Source organism: Mustela putorius, unplaced genomic scaffold (genome assembly GCF_011764305.1).
Source record: "Mustela putorius furo isolate JIRA1106 unplaced genomic scaffold, ASM1176430v1.1 tig00003858_pilon_pilon_pilon, whole genome shotgun sequence".
In the NCBI taxonomy this organism is placed as follows: domain Eukaryota; kingdom Metazoa; phylum Chordata; class Mammalia; order Carnivora; family Mustelidae; genus Mustela; species Mustela putorius.
The window spans coordinates 43,045,920-43,073,909 of record NW_025422010.1 but is presented as its reverse complement, the minus strand read 5'-3'; the positions used below and the strand labels follow the sequence as shown (position 1 = coordinate 43,073,909).

At 41.3% G+C, this 27,990-nt stretch overlaps 1 protein-coding gene across 2 annotated transcripts; it reads right to left on the bottom strand.

Moving 5' to 3' along the window:
• SKA1 (spindle and kinetochore associated complex subunit 1) lies at positions 1 to 26,295 on the bottom strand. 2 transcript variants are annotated; one of them, XM_013048557.2, is made up of 8 exons: positions 26,113 to 26,295; positions 16,387 to 16,479; positions 14,704 to 14,803; positions 11,221 to 11,345; positions 9,587 to 9,684; positions 6,382 to 6,519; positions 2,359 to 2,528; positions 1 to 1,579 (listed from the first exon to the last, which is right to left on the bottom strand). In XM_013048557.2, the coding sequence occupies exons 3-8, from the start codon at positions 14,789 to 14,791 to the stop codon at positions 1,431 to 1,433; spliced, it is 768 nt and encodes a 255-aa protein (XP_012904011.1). In that variant the 5' UTR covers positions 14,792 to 14,803; positions 16,387 to 16,479; positions 26,113 to 26,295; the 3' UTR covers positions 1 to 1,430. The 2 variants fall into 2 exon arrangements, with proteins under 2 accessions (XP_012904011.1, XP_044921562.1); XM_045065627.1 differs by lacking the exons at positions 16,387 to 16,479; positions 26,113 to 26,295 and adding an exon at positions 15,453 to 15,609 and having other exon boundaries at positions 14,704 to 14,802.
• Positions 26,296 to 27,990: the final 1,695 nt, after the last annotated feature.

Below are 27,990 nucleotides of genomic sequence, written 5' to 3'. Positions count from 1 at the left end.
TAAGACTTAAAGAATAATGCCATTATTTTTATTTAAAGCAAGACATGAAAGATTAAACACATCTGCATTTAAATTAGGGAGGAAGGATGACAGTAAGTAGTGCCTCTAATATACTCTGTGGTCCTCACAGGGAGTGTATTGTATTCACCAGGCCACCAGGCCTCGATGAGTTTTCACTGGGCTACAAGGATCCATCTACCCAGCAGACGGCACAGAGACTGTGAGAGTTCACTTTATGTGTCACCTGCACTGGCCACAGGGTGCCCACACTAAACCTTGTTTCTGGACGCCTCTGCGAGGGCGTTTCCAGAAGGGATGAGCATTTGAATCTGTAGACTCGGTAGACCGCCCTCCCCAGTGTGTGTGGGCATCATCCCATCTGCGCATGACCCGAATACAAGAAAAGGCGGAAGAAAGAGGCATTCACTTCTTTTTTCCGCCTCACTGCTGGAGCCACATCTCATGCTCTCTGCTTCTCAGGCCCGGCTTTCCTTGGTCTCCAGCTGGCAGACGGCAGATCGAGGGACTTCTCAACCGATTTGTCATCATCTCTCTCTCTCCATATATCTACCTCCTATTGGTTCTGTATCTCTGGAGAACTCTGACTAAAACACACATAGCCAGTCTCCATAAGTGCACAAGAGAAACATCCACAATTCTTGCAATCCAACCACCCATTTTCCACGACAACTATCAAACCGCTTATGTGTTATTTTATCATTTTTTTCATCTCAGTATATTTTTATTACAATTTCATTATAGTTGATGTTTATGGATTGGTCCATACCAAATGCATTTCAGGTAAGCTGTTCCCTAACAACACATGGGAAAGCAGAATCATCCCAGGGAGGGGGGCTGCCTATAAATCCAACTTCTGCCTGTAGACTGAAATGCCATTGATAGAATTTTGACATTAACAACCTTTAATTCTAAAGAGCCTGGGTATCACTGAAGCACTGGAGTGGCTTAGTTAAGTGTCTGACTCTTGGTCTCAGCTCACATCTTAATCTCAGAGTCGTGAGTTCAAGCCTTGTGCTGAGTTCCATGCTGGGTGTGGAGCCTACTTAAAAAAAAAAAAAGATAGGGTATCTTTGACCTTATCTTCTTGAACTTTTTCTTCCATTATCACATGTGCATCTATCTTATTGAGGTCTACAGCACTGTCACTAAACACAAAAATTAACCATGAATATTTTTTAGTTCCATTATATACCTAGCACAGAGGTTCATCTGGTAGGGGGTTAAATACGTTCTGAAAGAAAATGAATTCTAAAATATATGTGCTTTACCTCCTAAAAAATTGTTTTTATAGGAAGCTAGAAAAGAAAATGAAAAAGCCAAAGAAATCATTTATAAAGAAATCACATATAAGGAAACCACGGGAGTGGCCTACACCCCATATCTGGCCAGTTCAAAAGAGCACACGGGCTTCAAGTTATGACGTATCGGGTAAGGCCTCCCCCGCGGACCTCTGAGAGCCTCCGGCAGTGTCGTAAGATATTCAGTATCACGTGAAACCGCTTGTCAGCTTTCAAAGCTGTGAACTCCTTTATGTCAGCTTCCACTATGAAATAGTGACCTGAAAATAAAGATATTAGTACTACTTTTCATAAGGACAACTTTCAGGATGAGATTTAAAGGGATTACATTGTGACCATGAATAACATGGATCATGTTTACTATCATTAGGCAGCCAAAGTTGAGAACAGATATCCTCGGTGAAATTATCAGTATTCTCTCAACTGAAGTTGCATGATGTTTAGCGAAGTGTAGCCCTGCTTATTGTATTACTAGCTGTCTGCTGATATCTTCTGAACTGACTTTTCAAGAAGAAATACGGGATAGTGGTTAAGAGAATGAAATCACTGGCAACTCCATCCCTTAATTGGCTGACCTCGGACAAGAACGGGACGCTCTCTCTGCCTCATCTGCAAAATGGGGGTAACATAGCTCGTAAGATGTGAGGACTAGAGCTCTCAATACACTATCTGGTACGTGGTAAGTGTTTTCATTACTACTCCAATTCTGAAAACACTGGGTAGAGCTTTATAATAGACTCTAAAGCAGTGTTTCTCCGCCTCGAAAGTAGAGACACCTGGAGCTAGGTATTTCTTTCCGTGGCAGCGGTCTTGTGCACTGTACTCAACTGTGCTTTTAGTCTCTGGACACCAGTGGCAGCTCAGCCCTAGCTGTAACAACCCGAATTATCTCCAGCCATGGAGAAAACGTGCCCTACTGGGAAAACCACTCCTGGTTGAGAACTACCTCTCTAGATTCAGAATTTTCTAGAATTCACCTCGTTTCTCACGATTTAGTTGCACTCCAAACATGCACACATATATAAGCTATCATTTTTACCTTTGGTATCTTTCGTTTCTTCGTCAATAAATCTGTGGTAGAGATTTCTGGCCACGGAACTCATGGACTTTTTTGGTTGATGTAGGATCTTGTATTTACTAACCACCGCCTTGTTGATTTCTTTAATAACATCATTAATTTGACAATAGGTTAAGCGAGATTTCATGTACCTGCAAATAAGTATGTGATTAATTTTTAAAGAATCATTATACAAAATTATTTTTTCTTTGAAAAGTGTTTATGTATGATGACTTTATACAGAAGCAAAGATATTAGAACTCTTCATAAAAATACATACATATGTATAGGCACTTGGGTGGCTCACTTGGTTGAACGTCCAACTCTTGGTTTCAGCTCAGGTCATTATCTCAGGGTCGTGAGATGGGGCCCAGTGTCCAGATCCACGTTTAGCATGGAGTCTGCTGGAGATTTTTTTCTCTCCCTTTCCCCTTGCCCCAACCCCCACCAAAATAAATAAATAAATATTTTAAAAAAATGTATATCAACTTCCAAATAAACACATCTCAATAGCTGAAAAATTAAATAGAAACAGAGTATCGGTCGCTTAACTTCCTATTTATATCTGGATGTATTCATCTCCATTCTTTGCCTTAATACTTACTGCCTTAATACTCAGACTTAATACTACAATTTAAAAAAGGGTCTCAAATACTACAATTTAAAACAGGGTCTCTTGCTAGTTAACTGCAAGAGAGAAGTTTATTTAAATATCTTTAAATGTTTGTGAGCAAGGAAAAGAAAAACTTAAATATTAAGTAAAGGGACACCTGGGTAGTTCAGTTGTTAAGTGTCTGCCTTTGGCTAGGGTCACGATCCCAGCGTCCTGGGATCGAACCCCGCATCGGGCTCCCTGGTCAGCGGGAAGCCTGCTTCTCCCTCTCCCTCTCCCTCTGCCCTTGCTTGTGTTCCCTCTCTTTCTATCAAATAAATAAATAAAATCTTTAAATATATATATAGGGGCGCCTGGGTGGCTCAGTGGGTTAAGCCGCTGCCTTCGGCTCGGGTCATGATCTCAGGGTCCTGGAATTGAGTCCCGCATCGGGCTCTCTGCTCGGCGGGGAGCCTGCTTCCTCCTCTCTCTCTCTGCCTGCCTCTCTGACTACTTGTAATCTCTCTCTGTCAAATAAATAAATAAAATCTTTAAAAAAAAAAATAAATAAATAAAATAAAAATAAAAATATATATAAATAAGGGTGCCTGGTTGGCTCAGTGGATTAAAGCCTCTGCTTTCAGCTCAGGTCATGATCCCAGGGTCCTGGGATCGAGCCCCGCATCGGGCTCAGCAGAGAGCTTGCTTCCCCACCTCTCTCTGCCTGCCTGTGATCTGTCAAATAAATAAATTAATTAAATATTTTTAAAAAATAATATATATATATATAAATATATATTAAGTAGCTTACATAACTATACCACTCTGGTTTTCTGCTAACTTATCTGTTCTGAGAAAGAAAGGGGAGGAGGGGAAGGGAAGATGGACAACAAAGACCACAACAAAGATGGTGACGACCATCAGGACAGAGAGCCAATAGTGCAGCTGGCAGAGGACAGGGTCTGGGGGCGAGTTGCAGGGAGAGGGGAGCCAGTGTGCAGCTAAATCCACTCTTCCAAACCCATCTCCCTCTTGCCATCCTCCCAGTCACCATACAGTCTTAGAATAAGGCTGAAACAGGAGACTCGATTTCTCTGCACATGCCAAAAACAAAACCCAATCACTTGCCTCAATTTTTCCCTTCAATAAACTGTGGATTCAGTATGTGAAACGCTGCCCTTCACCTCTCCTCCTAATCAAAACTTCTATAATATGAAATAACATATATTATAACTATATATAATAATCATATACTAATATAATATAAACAATATAACATATTAATATGTAAATGATAAAATATAAATAATATAATATAAATAATATATTAATAATAATATATTAGCCAAAAAACATTCATTTTCACTACTCTCTTCTTTTCTTTTATTTAAGAATCTTATTTATTTGAGAGAGGGAGAGAGAGCTGAGCGCGCACCTACAAGCAGGGCGAGTGGCAGGCAGAGGGAGAGGAAGAAGCAGACTCCCCCTGCACAGGGAGCCTGATGCGGAACTCGATCCCAGGACCCCAACAACATGACCTGAGCCAAAGGCAGAGCCTTAAACAACTGAATATTTAAAAAATATTCATGAGCCCATGAGCCCCTATTCTCTTCTTTTCTAAATTCATTTTTGCTTCTGTTGTTTGTAACTATAATTCTTACAAACTGTTGATCCTATAGCTCCCCACAAAGCAATTCCTTTAAGTCCTCTGAACTATTATCTTAATTTCCTCAGTGCCCACCCCCACCTCTGTCAATGTTCTCTATCTTAACTCTACCCTCAGTATTAATTTTTTAAAGATAAAATAAAGAAAAGCCCAATGCTTGGAATACATTTTTCCTTATCCTAATCATCTAAGTTCTCTCAGTCAGTAAATAACCCCTCAGCTTAAAAATGAATAAATGAATACTCTACCAAGACTATCCTAATTTCCTTCATCTCTTCACAGAAGCATTTTATAAAAGCCCATCTACTCCACTGTTCCTCACAGACATTTGCTTCCTTCTTTAGGTCAGCCAATGAGCAACAAAAATTACAGTTTAAAAAATTGAATAGCATCAAACAAAATTTTCATGAAAATAAAGCTATCATAAAATAAATGACTGACAAAAAAAAAAAGATTAAAGAGAAAGGTCAGTCTCATTTTAAGGAAATCTAACACAACTAATAAATCCAAGTTTACAATAATAGTTAACAATGGCAAAATGCTCATAATAAAAAAAGCAAGTAAGCTCTAATAGCAGTATAACTACATTGTTGTAATGACAATCAGAAACAACCTATTATACATGTGAAATTAAAATCTGAAAGGAAATACTCCATCTTATCTGGGTGGCAGAACGACACCATTTTCTAAAAAGCTGTTATTTGTAAAATGAAAACATAATACAATATGCAACAATATAAAGCCAAGAAGTTAAGCAAAGCCCTGGATCGATGAGAGTTTAAAAACACGAGTTTCCAGGGGCACTTGGGTGGCTCAGTCGGTGAAGAGTCTGATTCTTGATTTCAGCTCAAGTCATGATCTCAGGGTCATGAGATGAAGCCCCACGTGGAGCCCTGCATGGGGCTCTGTGCTCAGTGGGGGGTCTGGATCTTTCTCTCTCCCCCCACCCCTCTAAAATAAATAAATAAATCTTTAAACAAACAAACAGGAGTTTCCATCATGGGCTCTCCATTACTGTCTTCCGTAAAGAGCAAAGCAGACCTCCTTCCAGGGAAGGAATCTTGTCTTACTCACCCCTGCACTGTTCTCAGTGACCCACAGCCCGGAACAGAACACACACTCAAACATATGTGTGGCATAAGTTGAAGAGCAAATGGAAACCAAACACACACAACATTTGCCATTCTAATTCTCAAACCTATACAGCACACGTTCCTTAAAATTCACCAAAACTGAAGCTACTTTTTTCTTTTTTAAGATTTCATTTATTTATTTGAGAGAGGGAGCCCAAGAGAGCACAAGTGGGAAGAGGGAGAGGGACAAGCGGACTTGAAGCTGAGTGAGGAGCCCAACGCAGGGCTTGATCTCACAACCCTGAAATCATGACCTGAGCCGAAAACAAGATATGGACACTTAGCCAACTGAGCCACCCAGGCACCCCAAAACAGCTACTTTTAAAATGTAACTGGATAAATCTGGACCACGAAATGGTCCTGGAGAGGACTCAGCAATACCCTGACCCATCTCTAGATCTTGCTCTGAAGAGCTCTAGACCAAATAAAAACCATGATTTTAACCATCTTCAACTAAAGGTTTCCTGCATTTTCATTGTCTGAGGTAAGACTAGCTGAGAAAAGATCAATATTTGAACACAGCACACTGTGAATATAATCAGGCTTTAGGATGTAAACAATCATGTATGTTGACCTAAAGAGTTGAACGTTAAAATTCTATCTTAAATACTTACGCTGGAATGCCATTAAATTCATCAGAAGTTATAAACGGCATTTCTTTTATACTTCTTTGTTCTTTTGGGGGCTTCTTTGTGGCTGCGGTTTCCTCAACTTTGACTGGTTCCTCAGGGTCAAGATCTGAGACATTAGCACTGCAGACAGAGATGCACAGAGGTACAAGCGATCATCAGAATTTCATAGCATACTAGGAAGTTTTCCCAACTGAAAACAATCCGTTAACAAATACAAGATTCACCTTATTATAATTGTATAGCCAAAAAATTTTTTTAAAAGATTTTACTCATTTATTTGACAGACAGAGATCACAAGTAGGCAGAGAGGCAGGCAGAGAGAAAAGAGGAAGCAGGCTCCCCACCCAGCAGAGAGCCCAATGCGGGGCTTGATCCCAGGACCCTGAGATCATGACCTGAGCTGAAGGCAGAGGCCTCAACCCACTGAGCCACCCAGGCGCCCCTATCCAAAAATTTTTGCCGCCCCTTCTCCTATCGTTCATGAAGATCTGAATAGTGAAGAGAACACTGAAAAAAAAAGAAGTCCCCAAATCTTTAGTAGTAGAATTATATTTACACACCCAAAACACGGGTGTATGCTGTACCTAGGCTAAACGTCTTCATCGGTTATCCCACTGGCTTCTCAAAGTCAATACGTGTCAAGTCGAATTTATCTTAACCTCTAAACAGCTTCTCTTCCTAACTCCATAATTCTGAACATAGAAACATTAATCTTCTTATACTTCTATTTTTCTAGTTTATCCCACTGGTTGCTAGTATCAGTCTCTGCCTGTTGCAGATTCATTTTAGTTGCCAGCAATGAGCATGGAACTTTTGGCTTCAGTCCTACCCAATTTTTAGAGTCAGTGAGAAGCCTAATATAGTTCCTACCCCACTAACTAAGAGTCTAGAAATAGGCTGTAGCTTCTGGGTGATTTAGCTGCCAGGGAAGGAACAGACCCTTGCTGGCAGCAGCAAGTGAAGCCATGCTGGCTCGACTACTCCGAAACAGAAATGGGAGACAGGAGACAGAGCAAATCCAACCCAAGAGCAAGTGAAGGGAATCCCAGAAACACAGGAAGATGAGACCCCAAGATGACAGCTGAGCACCAGACATGAGGGAACCAGGCCCGACTGAGGCGCCATGACTGCAGATGGACATATGGTTAGGTTGTCGAGATGAAGATGACCAATGCTATGGTACCATCAACCTTCCATGAGTGTTAACATGAGACTTCATGGTGAGCCTGGCAGATTCTTGGCTCTACTTGCTTGTCTTCACCAGATGCTAAGAGAAATTCCTGATTTTTTCCTTCATGCTCTGCTGCGACTGTCAGCTGAAAAGAACCATTTCAAGCTACAGAAAGGTTCTGCTATGACCTTGGCTGAAAGCTGAAACTAAGCCACAGTGAGGTCGGGAGAAGAAAATTCCTCCTATTCCCTAAGCCATAGTCCTGCTGGCTGTCTGATGTCCAGCCCACGGCACAATCCTGGCAGATGTCCTGTGATGACCTCAGCTCCGAGCTTTCATTCATGACCTCACCCACCATTTTCTCTTCTTGCAGGGACACTGCAGGGGAGCCTGACCATGTCAAGTACTCTGTGGAGCTTATCTTTTTCTAGAGAACTTCAACCATCCGCAGTAATGTGGCTCATCTCCCACACGGCAAGGCTCATGCCTTCCTTTCAGGTTTTCAAATTTAAGCAGCATCATGTTTATAGAAACACATGTGCAAGAGTATGATTATCACAAACAGCAGGATGGCTACCTCTTTGATAAAGGAAAGGTCTGCAAGAGAAGAAGGGTTGTGAGGTACAGGTAATATCGTATTTCTTAATCTGAAAGCTAGATACACTGATGTTTGTTTAATTCTTCTTCAATTTGCACAAATAATGGTTAGTCACTTTTCTGGATATATATGATACATTTCAGAAGTTAAAAATTTTTATATTACACATGGAATGTTTTTACACCCTTGGAACCCCCTTTTAGAAATGTAACTTTGGTGGCAGATGCCTGGAGAGGGGGAGCAGTGGAACCACGGAAGGACAAAGCACAGGAGCTCTCAAATCACAAAGACACGGGATGATGGGAGATCGCACCCAGAGCCAGCCGATGAGAACAGAAGAGAGGGCTGCAACAGACAAAACCCTATAGAGGCAGCGTGCATGGCTGAGGGCTACAGAGAGAAAGACAGGCGGAAGGTACCCAGCTCCTGTCCAGGGGAAGGGGGGAAGGCAGCAGGCACGATGGGTTGGTAACAAGGAACTGGTCGGTTTGGCCTCAGACATGCAGAGCTGGAGGGAACAGCTCATGTGCTAGGCTCCTGGCAAGCAGCAGAGGTCACGTCAAGGCTGGAGTTGGGACATTTGAGAGCACTGACTATGGTGGAAGGGAAGCGTGGGCCAAACACAGCTTTAGGAGATGCCCGTAATTTAAAGGAGGGCAGAGAAACGGGAGGCAGCCAAGTCAGAGGTGCGGGATGACCACGGAGCACTGGGGCAGAGCAGAACACAGCGTTTCAGAAACAAAGAGACAGCGAAATACAATCTGGAAAGAAGGATCGGGGCTGCAGGGGAATTTCTGGGTCAGCTTTCTAAGTGTGGTGGTACTAGCAGCCCAGGGACAGGCGGAGGGGGGCTCTGGGGAAAAGGGGAGGTGCAAACACATACTGGTGGGGGACACACAGGGGACACTAGTTGTGGGGGAGGGAAGAAAAGCTAAGTGTTTTGTTCCTTTGGCTGTTTATAAGATGGGAACTTCATTAAGCTTATTTTTGCCCTAAGACAGTGGTTCTCAAGGATCAGGGAGAGTCTGTCCCCCAGAGGACACATGGCAATGTGAGGAGACATTTTTTCATTGTCACAACTGGGCATGGGTGCGGCTGGGGGGATGGGGGGTCCCCTTAGCATGTAGTTGGTAGACGGAGATCAGGCATGCTACTGAACCTCCTCACTGTCCTCACAACAAGGAATCATCTGGCTGAAAGAAACGAGACAAAGTGGGAAAAGAGAGCCTCGCGGACACTCGCCCATGGGAAAGACGCACGACGATTTCTGCGGAGGCAGCAGGATAACTATTTCTAGGGTAAATGTTAAGAAAACTAACAAACACTAACAAAACCACAAGTCCATAAGAAAGCAAAGAGCTGAGGTGTTGAAGAGTTTGATAAATGCAGATAGCAAGAATCATTATAAATACACTTACAAGTTCTGGCCTACTGTTACTTGAGGCAAATGGGGAGGAATGTTTTCTTTGAGATGCTCCACGTCTTTATAATCCTCTTCAAGGGATTCAGAGAGTTCCTAAAATTAAAAAAAAAAAAAAAAATAGCTCCCAAGTAAGCGTCTGTCCCACCAGTGTGTGTTTTAAGACACTGTAAAGAGCGCAATCACAACCACAATGACAGTGACTGGGAGTGTTCAGAACACAGGAGGTGGGAAAGCACTGCCTGTAGCATTATTTTTTTTACAAACCCTCTGGTTTCCAGAGCTGGTTTTAGATGGCAATACAGTAGCTTTCTCTACTGGTTTTCAGAGAACAATGGTTATAATCACATTACAGCAGGGAGGGTTGACATGTCACCTTGGAGAGCAACTAAAAAATGCATGAAGGATTTTTGTTTGTCATTCTAGTAAATTGCTTTTGTCGACTTAACAAACATTCCCCGGTGTTATCTGTACAGCAGCGCCAGGAGGATGGTGCATGGCTGGAGCACACGTCCGAGACGCTCCTCAGAACCACCAGCATCGCTGACACCCACATACCCTGGCTTAATGGAAATTTCCACTGGCTTCTGAGTGCTTTGCTTTTGTTTTGTCTTTACCTTTCGCTAGAACTTGAGGCTATGAACTCATGCAAATTTAATAAGAAAAATACTCAACACCTTTAGATTGCTGACTTCTGATTCTCAATCCTAAGATGAACAAAAATTCTAAATAGCCTTCCATTCTGAACGTAATGTTCTTTAGGCCCACACTTAACTCTGGGCACTCCTGGATAGGTTAGAACTGAAACCAATATTGGTTTCTGTTTTGAATTTATAGGACATCTTTCTTTCTAAGAGCTGAATGACATTCATAGCCACTAATTTCATTTCAGCAGTAGTAGGATTCATGCCCATTCCTATAGTGGAAAAACAGATTATTTTAAATGGAAAAAATTAAGGATTATAAGGCTGAAAGGGACCATAGAGGCCACCTCGTTCAATCTCAGGGAACCCACCAATAGCTCCAACAGCACGAGGTAACTATGTACAGGTTGTGTATTTTCCCAGAAGTACACAAGCACTCTCATTAGCTTAGTCAGTTAGAAAGCTTATTTAAATCAAAATGGGGTGTGACTGAGACTCAAATTTTTCTGTACTTGAGAATCCTTATATTACACTTCATAGAACAGAGAAATGCAGAATAGAAGGACCTAAGAAATCCTTCAGTATGACCCATTATTTTCCAAAGGATGACCACAAGACCCAAAGAGGTAAAAGGGCTTTCTCAGGGCGGCAGAGGGTGCCGAGCGCAGCCAGGGCGAGAATCTGCATCTCCTCAGCCCAGGCTAGGTGTTCCTTTCACATCACTCTATCAGATCATTCGTTTAAATTAATGCTACCAAGATTTATTTAGGAAATCTTCCTTTTCAGTATAGTTCAATTTCACTGGCTACCCACATAAAGAAACAAACACCTGAGGAGCTCTGGAGTCCTTTATACTAAGAAGATACAGTGTATACCATTAATAATAATTTACAGCAAGAACATTTGGAATGTAAAGAATCCAGAATTCCCTGGTGATTAGGCAGTTTGTATTTATTGCCCTTTCGTTTCTTCATTGTAAAAACATTACCTTGAGTGAATGGTTGGTTTGTTCTTGATACTGAATCTCCAATTCCAATTTATTTAGAAGTTCATTTACAACAATGATCTCATCTCCTATTTTATCTAATTTAGTCCTCAAGGCAGGTTCCTGACCTATTAGTAAACAAAGAGATAATGAAAAATCAAGTATACAGAAAAGTATTAGCACACCGTATTCTTCTCAATCTCAACCCAATTAAACTCTTGGGCCAGAGCTTTACCTGAGAGAGACACTTGGGGGAGGAGAAAGGACTACTGTTTCAGGTTCTAGAACTTGTCTCCATGGATAATCTTTTTTTTTTTTTAAGATTTTATTTATTTATTTATTTGACAGAGATCACAAGTAGGCAGAGAGGCAGGCAGAGAGAGAGGAAGGGAAGCAGCTTCCCTGCTGAGTAGAAAGCCAGACGCAGGGCTCGATCCCAGGACCCTGGGATCATGACCTGAGCTGAAGACAGAGGCTTTAACCCACTGAGCCACCCAGGCGCCCTCCATGGATAATCTTAAGACCTCATTTCTAAGTAATATGGTAGTGAAGGAAGGGAGAGGTAAGTACAAAGTGTCCCCTGAGTCCCTTGATTTTGGCAAAGTCCTCCACTATAATAACACACCTAGAAATGTTGGATTAAAAAAACACACACACACACGCAAAAAAGCCCTTCTACCCTCAACCCTTCTACAGTTGAGCTTTCATGAGAACATGATAAATCTCCAATGGCTTTGGCATGAAGACAGACCCACACAGGCAATATGGGGGAGCTGATGCTACAACAGCCTCAACTGGGTGTGCAGAGGAAACCTGGAGAGAGTTGTTTACCAGTCTCAGCAACCCAACACATTTGGTTTTAATGGGGTCAAGAACCAAGGCTTTGATAACTCAAAGCACAGGGTGTTGGAAGTGAGAATCCCAAAGGAGACTCATTCATGGGGTAAACCTTCAGTGAAATTGCATTCCTCAAAATTCTGTCACTGGCCAGGGAGAGAAGCTTTTGTTTTGGACTGGTTCTCAAGGGTATGTGGGAGATGGGGGAGAGCTTCTCTTTATGATCTGTAGTACTGGCTTGGGATGCACTTGGGTTTGAGATTCATATTAAACAGAAAAAGTAACATAAAAGTCACAGGCTAGTCATAAGCCTGGAGTTTTTGACAGAAACAAACATCAGGTGTTTATAAAGCAGCATGCTCTCATACTCCCAACGCCCCCTCCAGCACCCCTCAAATCCATAGATTTGAGAATGGGAAAACCAGAGTCTCCTCCTCCCTAGAAATAAAAGTAGGAATAAAAAAAAATTTTTATGAGATCAGAAGCACAAAAGAAAAACTATCATCATAATCAAGTATTTCCATCTTTACTTCTAATAACCAATGAAATGTATGTAAGTAAAGACACTATTAGGGAGATGGGGAAAAAAATAAAGAAAAGCATAATTCGACCATATCTGTAGATTCTGGAGGCTGTAGTGTGAAATGGCCAGAAGGTCCAAGACCTAAAGTCAGAGACACCGGCACCTACCTCAAGGTTACTGTGAAGATAAGCAACAACATATATATAAGATGGGTTGAACATTGTGCCTGGAAATCTAGTAAAACACTCAGTAAATGCTAACTACTATTCCTCATTAACATGACAAGCAATATATAATTCTTATCTAAATCATTAATTAATTCTTATCTAATATCATTACCATTATCTATATCATTATCATACCATAATCATATCATTATCTAATATCTAATAATTCTTATCTAATATCAATGTTAATCGCATTTGACAGTAGGTTCATAATGACTAAAAGAAATTAGTAAGGAAGTAAGAGTACAGATGTCTCTATCAAGATTAATTTCAGGGAGTTAAATAACTAGTGTGGACACACTTGCATTTCAAATAACTTTTAGTCACCTCATTTTAGGGCCCTGTCTACTGATTTCGTAACTTACGGCAGCTAGAGTGGCAAACAGATAAGGGTAAATAGAGTGAGCTCTATTAAATGAGCGATGGAGGGGCACCTGGGTGGCTCAGTGGGTTAAGCCTCTGCCTTCAGCTCAGGTCATGATCTCAGGGTCCTGGGATCGAGCCCCACATTGCGCTCTCTGCTCGGAGGGGAGTCTGCTCCCCACTTCCCCCGTCTCTCTCTACCTGCCTCTCTGCCTACTTGTGATCTCTGTCAAATAGATAAAATCTTTAAAAATAAATAAATAAATAAATAAGCGATGGAACCAAATAGACAAATCATTCTCTCCACATACAAATGATAGTGTGTAATGATCTAATAGGTCACATTGCTTCGGCAAACCTCATGCTTTGGTGGGGTCATTTGAATTCAAGGTTTAGTTGTTTTAGAGGTCTCTAAATTTTATCTTTTTATCATACAGTAATCATGCCCCTAGAAAGAAAAGGCTAAACAGGACATTAAAAATCTAGATGTCCTTTTTGGGTTATTCAATAAAAGTGGCACAGAAGTAGGAAGAATACTAGACTGGGAATCAGGATCCAAAATGGTAGTTCCAACCGACCACCATGAGCTAGGGAGCTCGGCAAGTGACTTGACTTCTGAGAGTCATGTGTGAAATGAGAGAGCTGGAGAAGAACCCACACTCCCCTCAGCTTGCACTTTCTACAGAGAAAGTAAGCCGTAAATTGTACAATGGGTGGTGTTCCTTTACTGAAGGTTCTCGACAAGAAATGAAGAATACGAAAGTCCCTAGAAGGACATGTATAATTCAAACGGGCATTTCAACATTATAATTTCATATTCTTAAGAATGTCTTAAATTATCAATTCACAGTACAAACTACAGTGAAATTCACTACAATTTTCCCAGCAAATAGAGTTCTGCCTATAAATAAATCTTAAGCTCTCCTAACATAGACTTGGGAGCTCACAATTTTTGTAAACAGTATTTTCCCAGACTTGACTAGTATCACCCATTTCTTTGCACTGTCATTGCCTCATCCTCTTTCAGCCCTTCTGAATATTCTGGAAGATGGTTACAACCTCCAAGCTTCTGGACATTAGAAAACTGGACATTTTCAATCAGTTGTTTCCTAGTCATATATAAAGATCAGATTCCTGCAAAGCAAGCTGCTAGATGGAGAATGGGCTATTTTTACCCCTGTGGGTCTTTTTCACTTCTATTTTTACCCCTTACCTTTCAGTATCTCTAGCTTTACCACCACAAATGCCAGATAACCTTCAAATCTTCCTATTGTATCTTGTGTATCTCAGAAAAACACAAGCCATTAAGTCTAATTAATATGCAGGTCATTGTTCACTATAACTTACATTTTAGTACTCTGCTATATTCAAACTATTAATGCTGGAGCGCTTCAAAAAACCACTGTTTGAAAGTTAAAATGTCGAGGCTTAACCAGACTTAGGATATTCAAAGTGGAACCAGGCTTAGGATATTAAAAGTGGAACAATAATTAAAATGCATTTTACATCTATGTCAGTGGAATCTGTTCTACTTACCACAATTTCTAAGTGACAGAGTTCTTTTAATATTGCTAATCTTTTCATTAATATGAGAGCATAATTGTTCCAGATCTGAGGAGGCCATCCTTTAATCCTCCTTAGAAAAAATAAAGAAATAAACATTTACAAAAACAGAAAGGACAAGTTTCTGTTTACTTTCAAAATCCATACAGGCATTTACCAGTACTGATCCAGTAATGTGATCCAGTAAGTGAACCACAGATGTGATACACTAAATCACATCTTGAAAAGAAAGTGCAAAAACTCAATTTCTTCCAATTCTACAAAATTCAGTTTTTAACTAGAATCCAATACTGACTAGTCTTTGAGCCTTCTGTAATCAATGCATCCCAAACCAAAGTACAGGGGACTTAGGGGGACAAATGCACGACTTATATATAAAGACAACTATGAAATCTTCTTTAAAAATGTAAAGTGCACATGAATTAAAAAGAAAGCACACGGTAAGGGCAAAGAAACGAGTCCAAGTGAGCATTTCTCCCAGGCTGCCGGGGACTGGAGCTTTACGGTTTGGAGCTGATACAGAGGTAGGGGGAGGGGAAGGGAAGGAGTCAGTTATCCATTCCGAGGGTAGGACAGATCTAAAGCATCCACTGCAGCCAACCGAGCGGTGGGGAGACGGAGCGCAGTCCCTCGGCTCGGCCTGGCGGCCCCGCGCCCCCATTCTGCCCAAACAATGCCTCCGCCGGCCTCCGAGGGCAGGATCCCCAACTTCAGATTCCAACCTGCCGCGGGTCCGGGAGCAAAGCGCCACTCGCTACACGATCGCCAGCCGCCGAGACCCCAGCCTCGGAAGCCCGGGATAAGAGACTCCGGGAGCGAAATTCAAAGTGCCCGCCAGGACCCCGCGCCGCGCATGCGCACGTCGGCGCTCCCGGAACGCGGGCTGCTCGAGTTCCGGCGCCCTAAAGTGCCACCGAGGGGGGCGGGGCCACAGAGGGGCGGGGCCACAACGGGGCGGGGGGGAGGCGGGGCGGGGGGAGGCGGGGCGGGGAAAAAGGCGGGGCTGGGGGGGATTGACGCGCACGTCTGCTGGAGCCCAGAGCTCCTCCCAGTCCAGGCGGTCCCGGATGATCCCGGTCGCTCGTCCAGTCTCGGCTGCAGGCCTGCCGGGGCTCGCGCGCTCCGGGAATCAAATGCTGAGCTCCAACAGTAGGTGTGTCCAGGCTGGTGGCAACGTTAGAATCCCCAGGGACAGCTTTTACAAAATTCCAATGCCTACGCTGGACCCCAAGCCTACGCTGGACCCCAAGTCTTTGAAATCAGACACCCTGGAAGTGGGGTCCACGCCCTAATATTCTAAAAACCACCCCAGAAAATTCCAGAAATTCCTCCAGTTTGTGAGCTTAAAGACAGGGACCTTCTCTTCCTGGAGTTTACAGCCTCTGTAAGGGCAAATACAAATTTAAACTAAGAAAAAGTGTTAATTCTCCCTGTTGGGGGGAAAAAAAAAAGAAAGAAAGAAAGCATCCCCAAGCTGCTGTGACAACTCCACAGTCATCAACTATCCAGATTCCTTCTTTCTTTTGAAGACATCATCCATAGCATCATGCATTCTGGCCTTGGGATTTCCTGTGATGCAAGATGACCCCCGTTCCTTCCTCAGATCTCGGTCTACAGTAGCAGAAAAGAAGAGGCAGGGGTATCAGGCTCACTTACCAGCTGAGCCACCATCTTTAAAAAGTTTTTTTGGAAGCCACACCCAGTGGCTTCTCTCTGCTTTCCACAGGCCATTCACATCTGCAAAGTAGACTAAAAGAAAAAAATCATTATTATTATTTTTTTTTAGACAGTTACATTGCATCCTCAACCATATAGGGGTTCTGTTTGTAAGGGAGAAGGAGAGCATAGGTTCTGGGTAGGCAAATAGCATACTTGGCTGTTTTTACTTATTACTTTTAAAAATTTCTGGGAAATTTCAAACTTAAATTAAAATAGGATAGTGAACCCGGTGCTCAACCCATCACCCCAACTTCAACCATTATTAACTTATCCCAGATCATGTTTCATTTGTACCTCCTCTCCTCTCACTCTTTTCCTACTGGATTTTTTTTTTCCTACTGGAATATTTTAAAGCAAATTTCAGATATTGTATCTTTCCTCCAAAAACATTTATATGCTTATCTCCAGAAGATAGAAACTCTTTAAAAATCACATTAGCATTATCACACACAAATATTTTAACAATTACTTCTCAATAACAAATATCCAGCCAGTGTTCAGTTTCCCCTGATTGTATCATTGTTTATTTCAAAAACTATTGGTTTGATTTAGAATCCAAATAAGTTACACATTATTTGGCTGATACATTTTCAATGTGTCTTTTAATTTTGACACACCTACTTGTCTAAAGCTAAAGTCCTTTAACAGAACAAAGCCTTTCATTGTAGGACTAAATGTGAGGCTTCAAATATCAATATCTAAGAAAAATAACAACGCAAATGCACTCTGTAGCATCAAACACAAACATTTTCAGATTCTTTCCCATGAGAAAATAAACAGGAAGACCAAAGCATAAAGGCAGTCATTACAAGGTGGGGGGATGTGGGGGGAAAATTTGAGCAATTAGATTGCACTGCCTGATTCATATTTCTTTCCAATATAGGATTATTTATGAGGATTTCAAGTACAATGACAGAAACTCAATCCAAACCAACTTAAGCAAGGAAAAAAGACTTTCTTTGGCTTATAAAATTGTAAAGTGTGCATATATATGTGTCTACAGTTGTAGCTGGACCCAGGAACTCAAACATCCTATTAAAGAACAGTCTCCTTCTCTCAGTTCTGCATTCCTCTGTGTCAATTCCATTTTCAGGCAGGCTTTTCCCTATGGTAACCTCTGGTACCTCTAGACTTATACTCTAATAGGTTAGCAGTTCTTGCTTTCCCAACAGATCTGGCAAAAGCCCCAGGATTTCACCTCATTGTCCTAATTTGGGTCATCTGCCCAGTCTTAAACTATTTTATCAGCCTTTTTAGGGGGGTGGAATGGTCTGACTGGCTAGACATTCAGGAGCTGGAAGTTAGGATAATCCTACCCTAAACAGGGGATCCAAAAGTAGGACAGAAGTAGTCTCTGAAACATTATTTTATGGGAGAGGAGGAGGAAGTTGGGAAGGGTTGTTTTGACCAAAAGTTTGCTGGGGAAGAGCAAGAGTTCAGAGTGATGATGATTTCTCATTGGCTGAGTTGCAGAGAGAGTTAATTTCTCCTAGGAGATACTATGTACATCTTTCTCTGCTGGGGCTTATAATTAATGGTTCTTTCTTGTTGGTGATTCTTCTATTGGGGTCTATAATTGACAATTCTTCCTGTAACTGACACAGAATAGAAGGCTTCCCCTTCTAGCCACCTGATTCCACCTTAGAGAGGTTTCCCTTTATTAATATTTACAAGAGCAAGATATAAGAAATTGCTGGACTGGTCCTTGCAAGAAATATAATCAAGAGTTAAAGCAATGTGAACTCTAGTCTCCAGGGAAAAATAATATCAGAAAACTTTTATTGGGTACTTCATCTAATTCAGGCATTTTACACATATTACCCTGTTTAGACTTTGTAATAAACTTATGAATACTTACGATTATGACCTATAATTTACAGATGAGCAACTGGGGCTTATAATTAAGTAACTTCCCCAAGTCGGTATTTAGAGCCTGTCCTCTTTCCCATGATGCTCCGCGGCCTCTCGGGTGCAAGGGTCAGTCACTTGCTCCTATGCTTTATGTTTCTGAACCTAAAGACTTCCATCATCATTTAATTCCTTCATGTGAAGTATATTATCACACGAATAATTCTAGATTCTTTATGAATTCTAAGCTTTTGATACCCAATGGACTTTGACGAAATACTTTACTTCCTTTCTGTCTTGTTCTTACAGCAAGGGGTCAAGTTTAATTTCTGGATGTCCCAAAGTCAGAACAATTAAGGTCCTCATTGTAGAACAAAGATCAAAAATCTCTTTAAGCCCTAGGACTCTGCATTCTGGGAAACTTAGGAAATATTTAATCCCCTGGTTTTGACAGTGGATAGTGACCAATAAGTTTGGGGACAGTTTTATAGCTGTCATTTCAGAAGAGGAAAGGTCTATTGTATAGATGTGGTACAATCTGAGATGCATCACTGATCACAAACAGGTCTGACCCTTTGGGAAGTAATAACATTCAAGGCAAGCTTGTGTTTTTACATTTCCTACTAAACTATCTTCTTTTAATTTTTTTTCTGAAGTCATTTTCCAAGGAGCAACATTAAAATCCAAGGCATATACTCATAATACAATTCTCACAGGAACCATTTCTCAGTTCTCATTATGTCATGGCATCTGAGGTGACGCATCCCAGAAAATCAAACTCCTCACTAATGCAATGTTTCATACCCTAAAATGATTTATACCTCTGGTGGTATTTTTGTTGTTGTTGTTGTTGTTGGTTGGTTGGTTGGTTGGTTGAGGTTTTCTTTTTTGAAACTAGAGAGAAGAGGGAAAAGAAAACTTCTCATACTTTTCCCCTAGTCTTTATCCAGTGTGTACGTTTTTTAGTTTTATTGTTACAGCCCCAATTTCTGGGCCAACAGGGTGCCTTTAACAAAGTCTCAGAGGCATATAGTATGATTAGAGGTAGAGAAAGAAAGTCAGAAGCTTGAAAACTACTCTGTGTGTGTGTCTCTCTCTCCCTCTCTGATATCTAGAATTCTACCCATTCGTGAGACAGAGGAAAATGGAAAAAAAAATACAGGGAAACCTTTAGTTAGTCCCAGTTCAGTTATTAACTGGCTCTGTGAACTTGAGAAGTAGATGACTTCTGAGATTTTGTCTAACTCAAAGCATTTGGGTTTTTTCCTTCTGAAAATTATTTCCGTCTTCCTGTGACCTGCTTTTAAAAATAAACATGACTAAGTGGAGAGTAATGGCCTCTAAAAAATTAACATATAATGTATTATTACTCCAGGGATTCAGGTCTGTGAATCGTCAGGTTTACACACTTCACAGCACTCACCATAGCACATTCCTTCTCCAATGTCCATAACTCAAGCACCCTCTCCCTACCCCCCTGCCCCCGGTAACCCTCAGTTTATTTTGTGAGATTAAGAGTCTTTTATGGTTTGTCTGAGTAATGGCCTTTTAAGTTAAAAGGGGGGAATTAAGACCATCCCACAGATTTTCCTTTCCCTACTTCTTAACAAAAGTCCCCCAAAGAAGTTTTTATTTTTTTAAATCCTCTTTGCCAAAAATCACTAATATTTGGCAACAGAGATAATGTAAGGTGAGAAATTCAAAACCTGATGTTAAGGAGGGAAGCAGAAGATTTTGGAGCACAGAGAAGTAGAGGATGGCTTGGCACCTAAGCACACCATCACCCTGAAATCTTATTGAAGAACCTACATATCTCTGAATTAAAGGAAATCTGAAGGTTACCGATTCTGGGATACTCTTTCTTTTCCCTCCTATTCTTGGTCATCACTTTCCCTCTGAGTCTAATTTCCCATTGGGAAAGGACCCAAAGTTGAGAGTATTCCTCAAAGGGGTGGACTATTACTTGAAATTGTGAAAAGCAGAACAATGGTTCAGTGCATTTAACAATGAAAATGAAAAAAAGGGGGAGAGTCAAGGAAGGAAGAAACCATGTAGAGATTGATAAAGAAAATGATCAAGAATACATATTTAGGGGCGCCTGGGTGGCTCAGTGGGTTAAGCCGCTGCCTTCGGCTCAGGTCATGATCTCAGAGTCCTGGGATCGAGTCCCGCATCGGGCGCTCTGCTCAGCGGGGAGCCTGCTTCCCTCTCTTTCTCTCTCTGGCTGCCTCTCCGTCTACTTGTGATTTCTCTCTGTCAAATTAATAAATAAAATCTTTAAAAAAAAACAAAAAAAGAATACATATTTAAATGAATACATACAAGAATACATATTTAAATGAATAGCAAGAGGGGCGCCTGGGTGGCGAAGTCTGTTAGGGATCTGACTCTTGGTTTTGGCTCAGGTCCTGATCTTAGTGTCCTAGGATCAGCCCCAGGTTGGGTGCCTTGCTGGGCCAAAGAGTCTGCAGAAGTTTCTCTCTCACTCTCTCTCTGTCCCTCCCCCGACTCTCTCTTTCTCAAATAAATAAATCTTAAAAAAAAAAAAGCAAGAAATTTTGTATTTATATGAACTGTATATATACTAATTAAAAATAAGACCTCATCAAGAACAGAGTAAACAGAAACAAAAGAAACAAAACAGAGAACATTAGACTTAAAAATATAAATTGAAGGTTCAAACACCACCATATACTAAATTACAAATAGCAAGGAATAGAAGAAGACACCCTGACAATTAAGTAAAGAGAAAAGCTGAAGATGATCACAGTACATGCAGTTGAAGAAAAGGAAATTAAAGAAACACAGAGAAGCCCACAGAAACAGAAGATAGAAAAGATCCAACATGAGGATAATTTGTGTCCTACATGCAAAATGTCCCTAAAATGGGAAGAAGATTTATTTTTTTCTAAAGATTTATTTGAAGGAGAGAAAGCGAGCAAGCACAAACGGGGTGAGGGGCAGAGGGAGAAGCAGATTCCCAGATGAGCAGGGAGCCCGATGTAGGGCTCCTAGACTCCATCCTGGGACTCCAGAATCATGACCTGAGCCAAAGGCAGATGCTTACAGGTGCCCCAGGGCCATTTTAATAAAGATGTTTCCAAAAAAAAAAAAAAAAGTCTTTAGATGGAGAAGCACACTGCATTATTAAGGGACACTTGACAGCTGTTAGTATCCAATTTAAGTTATCCAACTTTAAGGATAAAGAAAGAATACTTTAAGCATTCAGGTAAAAAGCAAACTGACTACAAGAAGGCAAAAATAATCAGGCTGGCTGGCTCTGGCAATGGCACAGGAACATTTCCCCCCTTATTTTTGTTTTGAAAAATTTCAAACATAAATAAAAATGGAAAAAGTCTGGGGTGCCTCGGGTGGCTCAGTGGGTTAAGCCTCTGCCTTCGGCTCGGGTCTTGATCTCAGGGTCCTGGGATTGAGCTCCGCATCGGGCTCTCTGCTCAGCGGGGAGCCTGCTTCCCCCTCTCTCTCTGCCTGCCTCTCTGCCTACTTGTGATCTCTCTGTCATATAAATAAATAAAATCTTTTTAAAAAATGGAAAAAGTCAAACAGCAAAGACTCATACACCCTTCACTTAAATTCTTCAAATTTAAACATTTTGCAACTTTGTCCTTGCTCTATATCTGTACATGTATAGTGGTGGTTTTAAAACCCCATAAATATTATAGTATATTGCAAATTCTAGGGAGACCATTTTTTTTAAAAAAGAAGTATAATTGTTTATTAATGAAAATGCTCAACTAAACCCAGGGAAAGTAGTAAAAGATGCTTCTAACAACAAATAGAAAATACTTATAAACATGGCTGATATTAATCCAATTACATCAATAATCACTTTAAAGGTGAATGGGTCTAGTTACACTAAACGACAGGGATTGTCAGAGTGGATTAAAAAAAATAAGACCCAACCATATGTTATCAACAGGAAAACCACTTTATTTTTTTTAAAGATTTTATTTATTTACTTGACAGAGAGAGAGAGCGAGAGAGCACACCTGTACGCAAGTACAAGCCGGCAGTGCAGCAGGCAGAGGGAGAAGGAGAAACAGGCTTCCCGCTGAGCAGAGCGCGCATCGTGGGGGCTTGATCCCAGGACCCTGAGATCATGACCTGGGCTGAATGCAGATGTTTAACCAATAAGCCACCCAGGTACCCCAGGAAAACCATTTCAAATGCACAGAATCTGACAGATTAAAAGTAAAGGTATGTAGAAAGGTATACAGTGATAACACTGATCAAAAACAAAACAAAACAAAGCTAAAGTACTTATATTCATTTTGGATAAAGTTGATTTCAGAACAAGGAAAATTATCAGGGACTATTACACTTGGAGATCCCAACATCTCCATCAATAACTAGTAGACCAAGCAGGCAAAAAAAAAAATCAGTAAGGATATACTTTAATTGAACAACAGTATCAATTTGATCTAGTTGATATTTATGGAATATTCTGTCAAACGAAAGCAGAATACACATTCTTTTCAAGTTTGAATAGACCTTTCACTGTGACAGACCACATTCTGGGCTAAAAAGTATACCTTAACAAATATGAAGACAAGAAATAATACATAGTATGTTTTTAGACTACAGTGGAATTGAACTCTTAAAAGTCGTATCTCCAAATACAGTCACATTGTTGGGTTAGGATTTCAACGTATGAATTTTAAAGGGACACAATTCACTATCATATACATTTTCTACTATAAGAGACTAACATGTCTCTGGCTTCTAGGGTCTAGCATTTTAATGAGACAGACTGTGTATATGTAATGAAATAATAAGGTGAGAAGTCCAGTTGCCTATTGGAGGGGAGGGACAAGGACACAAATGAAAAAACTTTGTATTTTTTCAATAATAATATCTTTCTAGCTCACATATTCCATAGGATGGCTGCCGCATTTGGGGGTATAAAATGTCCAACCCACACAATAACAAGGTATGAATAACCCCTTGAATTCTGATAGGCTGTGGCTAAGCTGACCTCAAGAGAGACTCAGGTGACTGGAAATTGGAGCACTGGTTTCTACTAAAAGAAAAGGGAGAAGAGATGTGTGACTAGAGCAGCTCTATAGTACAAAATCTCTCCGGTGTTTCACAGAGATGATATGTTAGTAGTTTCTGCCATATGCTTAGTTCACACAAAGGAAAGAGTAAGCACATTATATTATTCAAAATCTTGGCAAAAATAAGATTGGGGGGGGACTGGATAATTTGAGGAGAGTGTAATAAAAGGGACTACTTAAATATGTGGTAGAGTTTTCAGAAGGTAACATCTCGTGGCGCAGTTCCCTGGGGTTTATAACTTAGGAAAAAGTAATTATTCCTAAGCAGGAAGATGGACAGTCCCATGAATTTGGGGGGCAGCTCTAAGGAAGTGACCACTTGTTAGGAGCCATGGTCTCTGGTTAAGTTCAGAGCACCCCTGTCGGGAATTCAGCAGGAAGGAAGCTAGGAGAATAAATATCTCCTTGTGTTCCCCTCCCACCGATGGGTCTTCTGCTGATAACCCCAACTTCCATTGGCTGGACCTATCCCGAGGCCAGGAAGCAAAGGAAAATCTTGAAGCAGTCCATATGGGTCAGGCCCCCTCAGTCCAGGACTGGGTAGAAAATCATGGAAAGTGGATCTGGAGAAGAAGACAACCAACTCATAAACTTGGATTACGGCATTCACATATTGGCATACTTTGTGAATTTAGTAAAATATTTTTTTGAGAACAGGCATCAGTATTTTACATATGAATATTTGAGATCAGGTTTTATACATGACAAAACTCTTTTGACAAAGACTTCTCCCAAAGCATTTTAAACATGTAAAGGATATTGTTATATTGGTATTTATAAATGGCGCAATTTGCGAGTCTTGAGGTAGAGAGGAGCAATGCTTGCTAAATTTTTCAGAATCAATTAACTGCAGAAATACCTGCTAATCAGATCTCTAATAATGGGTCACAGGAAAGCTAGAAAAGACCATTTGTATACCATTTATATAGATGTGTTTATTTTGCTGAATATGTTCTAATCTTTTAGAACCAAGGTGTTTTTCTTGCTTTCCTTCTGCAAGTTCTCCTTAATGGAAACTCAGCAACAAAATGAAAACTCAATTAGAATTTCATTTTATTAACTGTCATTATGATGTACAAATCTATAGAATGAGGTGATTTCCATGTTTTAGAAAATCTCTATCTGCCTAGACACGACCAAACAGGATATGTTTATAAATCTTGTGTAAGCTTTATATAAAGCTAAATCGATAACAATTTATGTATTTCAAAGATGTTTATAAGATTTTAGAGGTTTACATCAAAGATTTATCAGACCTCATTGGAACACTCCCAGCCCTCCAAACCCTCCAAATTAACTTCCCAGATAGCCTAGGAAATGATTGAATTACATCAGAAATCTCTCACATGATGTTAAGTTACTATCATAGCAGAGGAGACAAACCCAAGCACAGTAGATTGACCCTCCCAGGTTGCTATTGATGGTTAAGAGAAACTGAGGCCGCCCAGAAGGAGTCTGAGTTGCTAATGAACTCCCCAGAGCCTAGTGCACTCATAGGGAACAGCACAATTGTGCCAGGCCAGGTGTGTCCATACCAGAATGGCACCTAAAGCAGCAAAGCTCAATCCTGCCCGAGCCCACAGTTTAGGGATTACACGCACATTCTGCAGTTGAGTGGTTCAGCTCTTCCCTCATCACACCCCAGTGAAGCTGCTCCCAGGACCTTCACTGGTTCAAGGTCCCTCTCTGCCTTTTCTCTTATACCCAGCATGGGTCCCCCATACCCTGCTGCCAGACCATGTACTTCCCCTCCATGCCTTGGCCCCGCTGTTCGCTTCCCCTCCCCCACTCCACATTATGGGATTCCACCCTACCCACCCTATTGCCTGTCAGGTCAACAATCCCCACCTCCATCATGCTCCACGGGTCTTTCCAAGCTCTTGGTCATGCCCCTTCCATTTTCGCCTGACCCACTGCCACCCAAGGCACCTATGAAATAGTAATGGCACCCTTCTTTTGTATCACTCCCCTCATGCTTGTTTATTGAAACAGAATTGTGATTCAGCTGATGGGAAGCCAAATGAAGGTTGAATTGTGCACCGCCCCCTCACCCCCATTCATATGTTGAAGTCTAACCTCCGTGACCACAGCGACCACAGAACGTGACCTTATTGGGAGCTAAGGCCTTTAAAGGGGTAATCAAGTTCAGCTGAGATCATTACATGGGCACTAATCCAGTATACGACCATTGTTTTTATTAAAAAGGGGATATTCGGACACAGAGACAAATACGAAGTAAGATAAAGTGAAGAGGCGCAGGGAGAATATGGCCAACCACAAGCCAAAGAGAGAGAAGCCTGGAACAGATCCTTCCCTCACAGCCGTCGGAAGGTACCAATGCTGCCAACACCTTGATCTTGGACTTCTAGCCTCCAGAACTGTGAGACAACAAACTTCTGTTGTTCAGAAGTTGTTACAAGTGCCGAGCTTGTAGCGCGTTATTATAGCAGCCCTAGCAAACCATACAAGTTGTAACCGTAAGAAACCGCTACTCCAGGCCCCTAGTTTACTGATTAACTATGACTAAACTGGGCTCTTCCTGGTGGTATTGATTTTCTTTAAACCATAAGCTCTAAAGGAAAGGTTGTTTTGTTCAATATATTCTTTTTTAAGAAACAGTGAGAGTGTTCATCTAATTTTTAATGTAGTTACTTAAGAGTTAAACCTCGAGTGGAGTTCATAAGTGGAGTTCCTTGATGATGCCAAAAGGATGAGATTTTACCATAAAACAGAATACCTGATCTGTGTTTGGTATCAATAAGTCTTCAACCAAGTCCAAGTTTTACCCAGAACAATGTACATTTGTTGCCTTCTTCCGAAGTTGCTAAAACAAATTTTGGCTTTATTGAAATGCTGGTTGGAAGGCACCTTTGCCATGCGACCAGTAGATGGCAGGGCAGCTCCATTCCTCTTGAGGACACGAGCTAATAAAATGCAAATTCAGGATACCTGCTCAGAAAGTTTAAGAAGATAAACTTCACTAGCTTCCTTTTTAGCATTAACTTTTTCTTTTATAAAGTAGCGCATGTTTTTAACGGCAAATCAAAACAACACATAAACGTATAGGGAATAAAATAAAAACTCTCATTATTCCACCTGTCAGAAGCAAACACACGGAAGGTCCTCCTCCTGCTATAAAATGGCTAAAAGGTGGACCATTCCCAGCATTCTCTGTAAACACCCCTGCTCAAGGTTCCCTTCCCTTGAGGGAATTTCACTCAAACTTAACAGAATCCGAACTCCAATCTAACCCTAACCCCAACCCACAATTCTCCTTAGGTTATTTTTAGAAATTTGTTAGCATTCCAGGTGAACACCCAGTGTTCACAGTGCTCAACATAAATACCAAATCTTATGTCAGCTGCGGCATCAGGTATTAATTTTGGTAAGACTGATAAACTCTGCCTTTGTTTTTTCCTTTGGCCATTTTTAATTATAGGTAAAACACTAACATCTGAAGAGACGTCACAGAGACATCAGACCAATTTAACAAAAATATGTTTCCTCTTCCCACCTATGCTCAGGGAAGAGGCCATAATCCTCGCCTTAAAGACGGATCTTCCTACTTTGTACAAGACTTTGTCCATTAAATTCTACCCTGTGCAGGCTGTGTAATTAACATCCTCTCCCACAGGATTTATTTATTTATTTTTAAAGATTTATTATTTATTTATTTGAGAGGCAGAGATCGCAAGTAGGCAGAGAGGCAGAGAGAGAGGTGGAAGCAGGCTCCCTGCCGAGCAGAGAGCTCAATGTGGGGCTTGATACCAGGACTCTGGGATCATGGCCTGAGCTGAAGGCGGAGGCTTTAAGCCACTGAGCCACCCAGGCGCCCCAGGATTTATTTTTAAATAAATCTTCCAGCTCTGGTCAATTAATCAGCGAATCAATAAATATCATTCAGTACAACTAAATGTCCTGGCTTTAATCCTTCTGCCTTTCACACTGTTTTTCACTGTTTGTTTCCTTTGGTGTCTGCTTAAGATTCTCAATAAAGCCTCTTGGTGAATTTCCTAGCAACATCACCTGCAGCTGGTCCATCTCTCAGTGGTAACAGGTTAGTGCAATACAGCATCTGACACACCTGGACATTCCATTGCTAAACTGTCTCACCCCTAGAAGGGAGATCCGGATTATGTGGCCCATTAGCCATCCTGGTCCTGCCCTTTCACCTGGACTGCCCCACATATGTTCAGGATAGATTTGGAATCCACATCCTTTTATGAACCATCACGGTCAGATTTATTATTGCTTAGAAAAAATAGGATCAGAATTAAGAGTTCGGCCCTCGGGAGAGGAACCAGATCAGGAATGGTTTGAGACGGACGGTCAGGGGTGATTGTGGCAGGACTTAATGCTTCCCTGACAAAAGAACCTTCGTGGCTGTCATCTTCAAAGGAAAGCCCAGGTTCCTTGGCCTGGCATACAGTTCTACTGTTGACCTGCCCCCTGACTACCTCATTAGCCTCAGCGACCGCCCCTCTTGCCCAGCACTTGATACCACCAGGAATCGATGTTCGTGGTAGCTGCCACGTTGTGCCTCCCAAGCCCATCTTGCCAGTCCGTACATGCTGTGTGATACCTCTACGTCTCTGTTCGTAATGTTCTTCTGTCT

Coding starts and splice junctions, on each gene's coding strand:
- SKA1 (XM_013048557.2), bottom strand. CDS start 14,791: ATGGCCTCCTCAGATCTGGAACAATTATGCTCTCATATTAATGAAAAG. Junction 11,346..14,703: donor TCTGTCACTTAGAAATTGTG/GTAAGTAGAACA, acceptor GTTTACTAATAG/GTCAGGAACCTGCCTTGAGG. Junction 6,520..9,586: donor GTAACAGTAGGCCAGAACTT/GTAAGTGTATTT, acceptor CTCTGTCTGCAG/TGCTAATGTCTCAGATCTTG.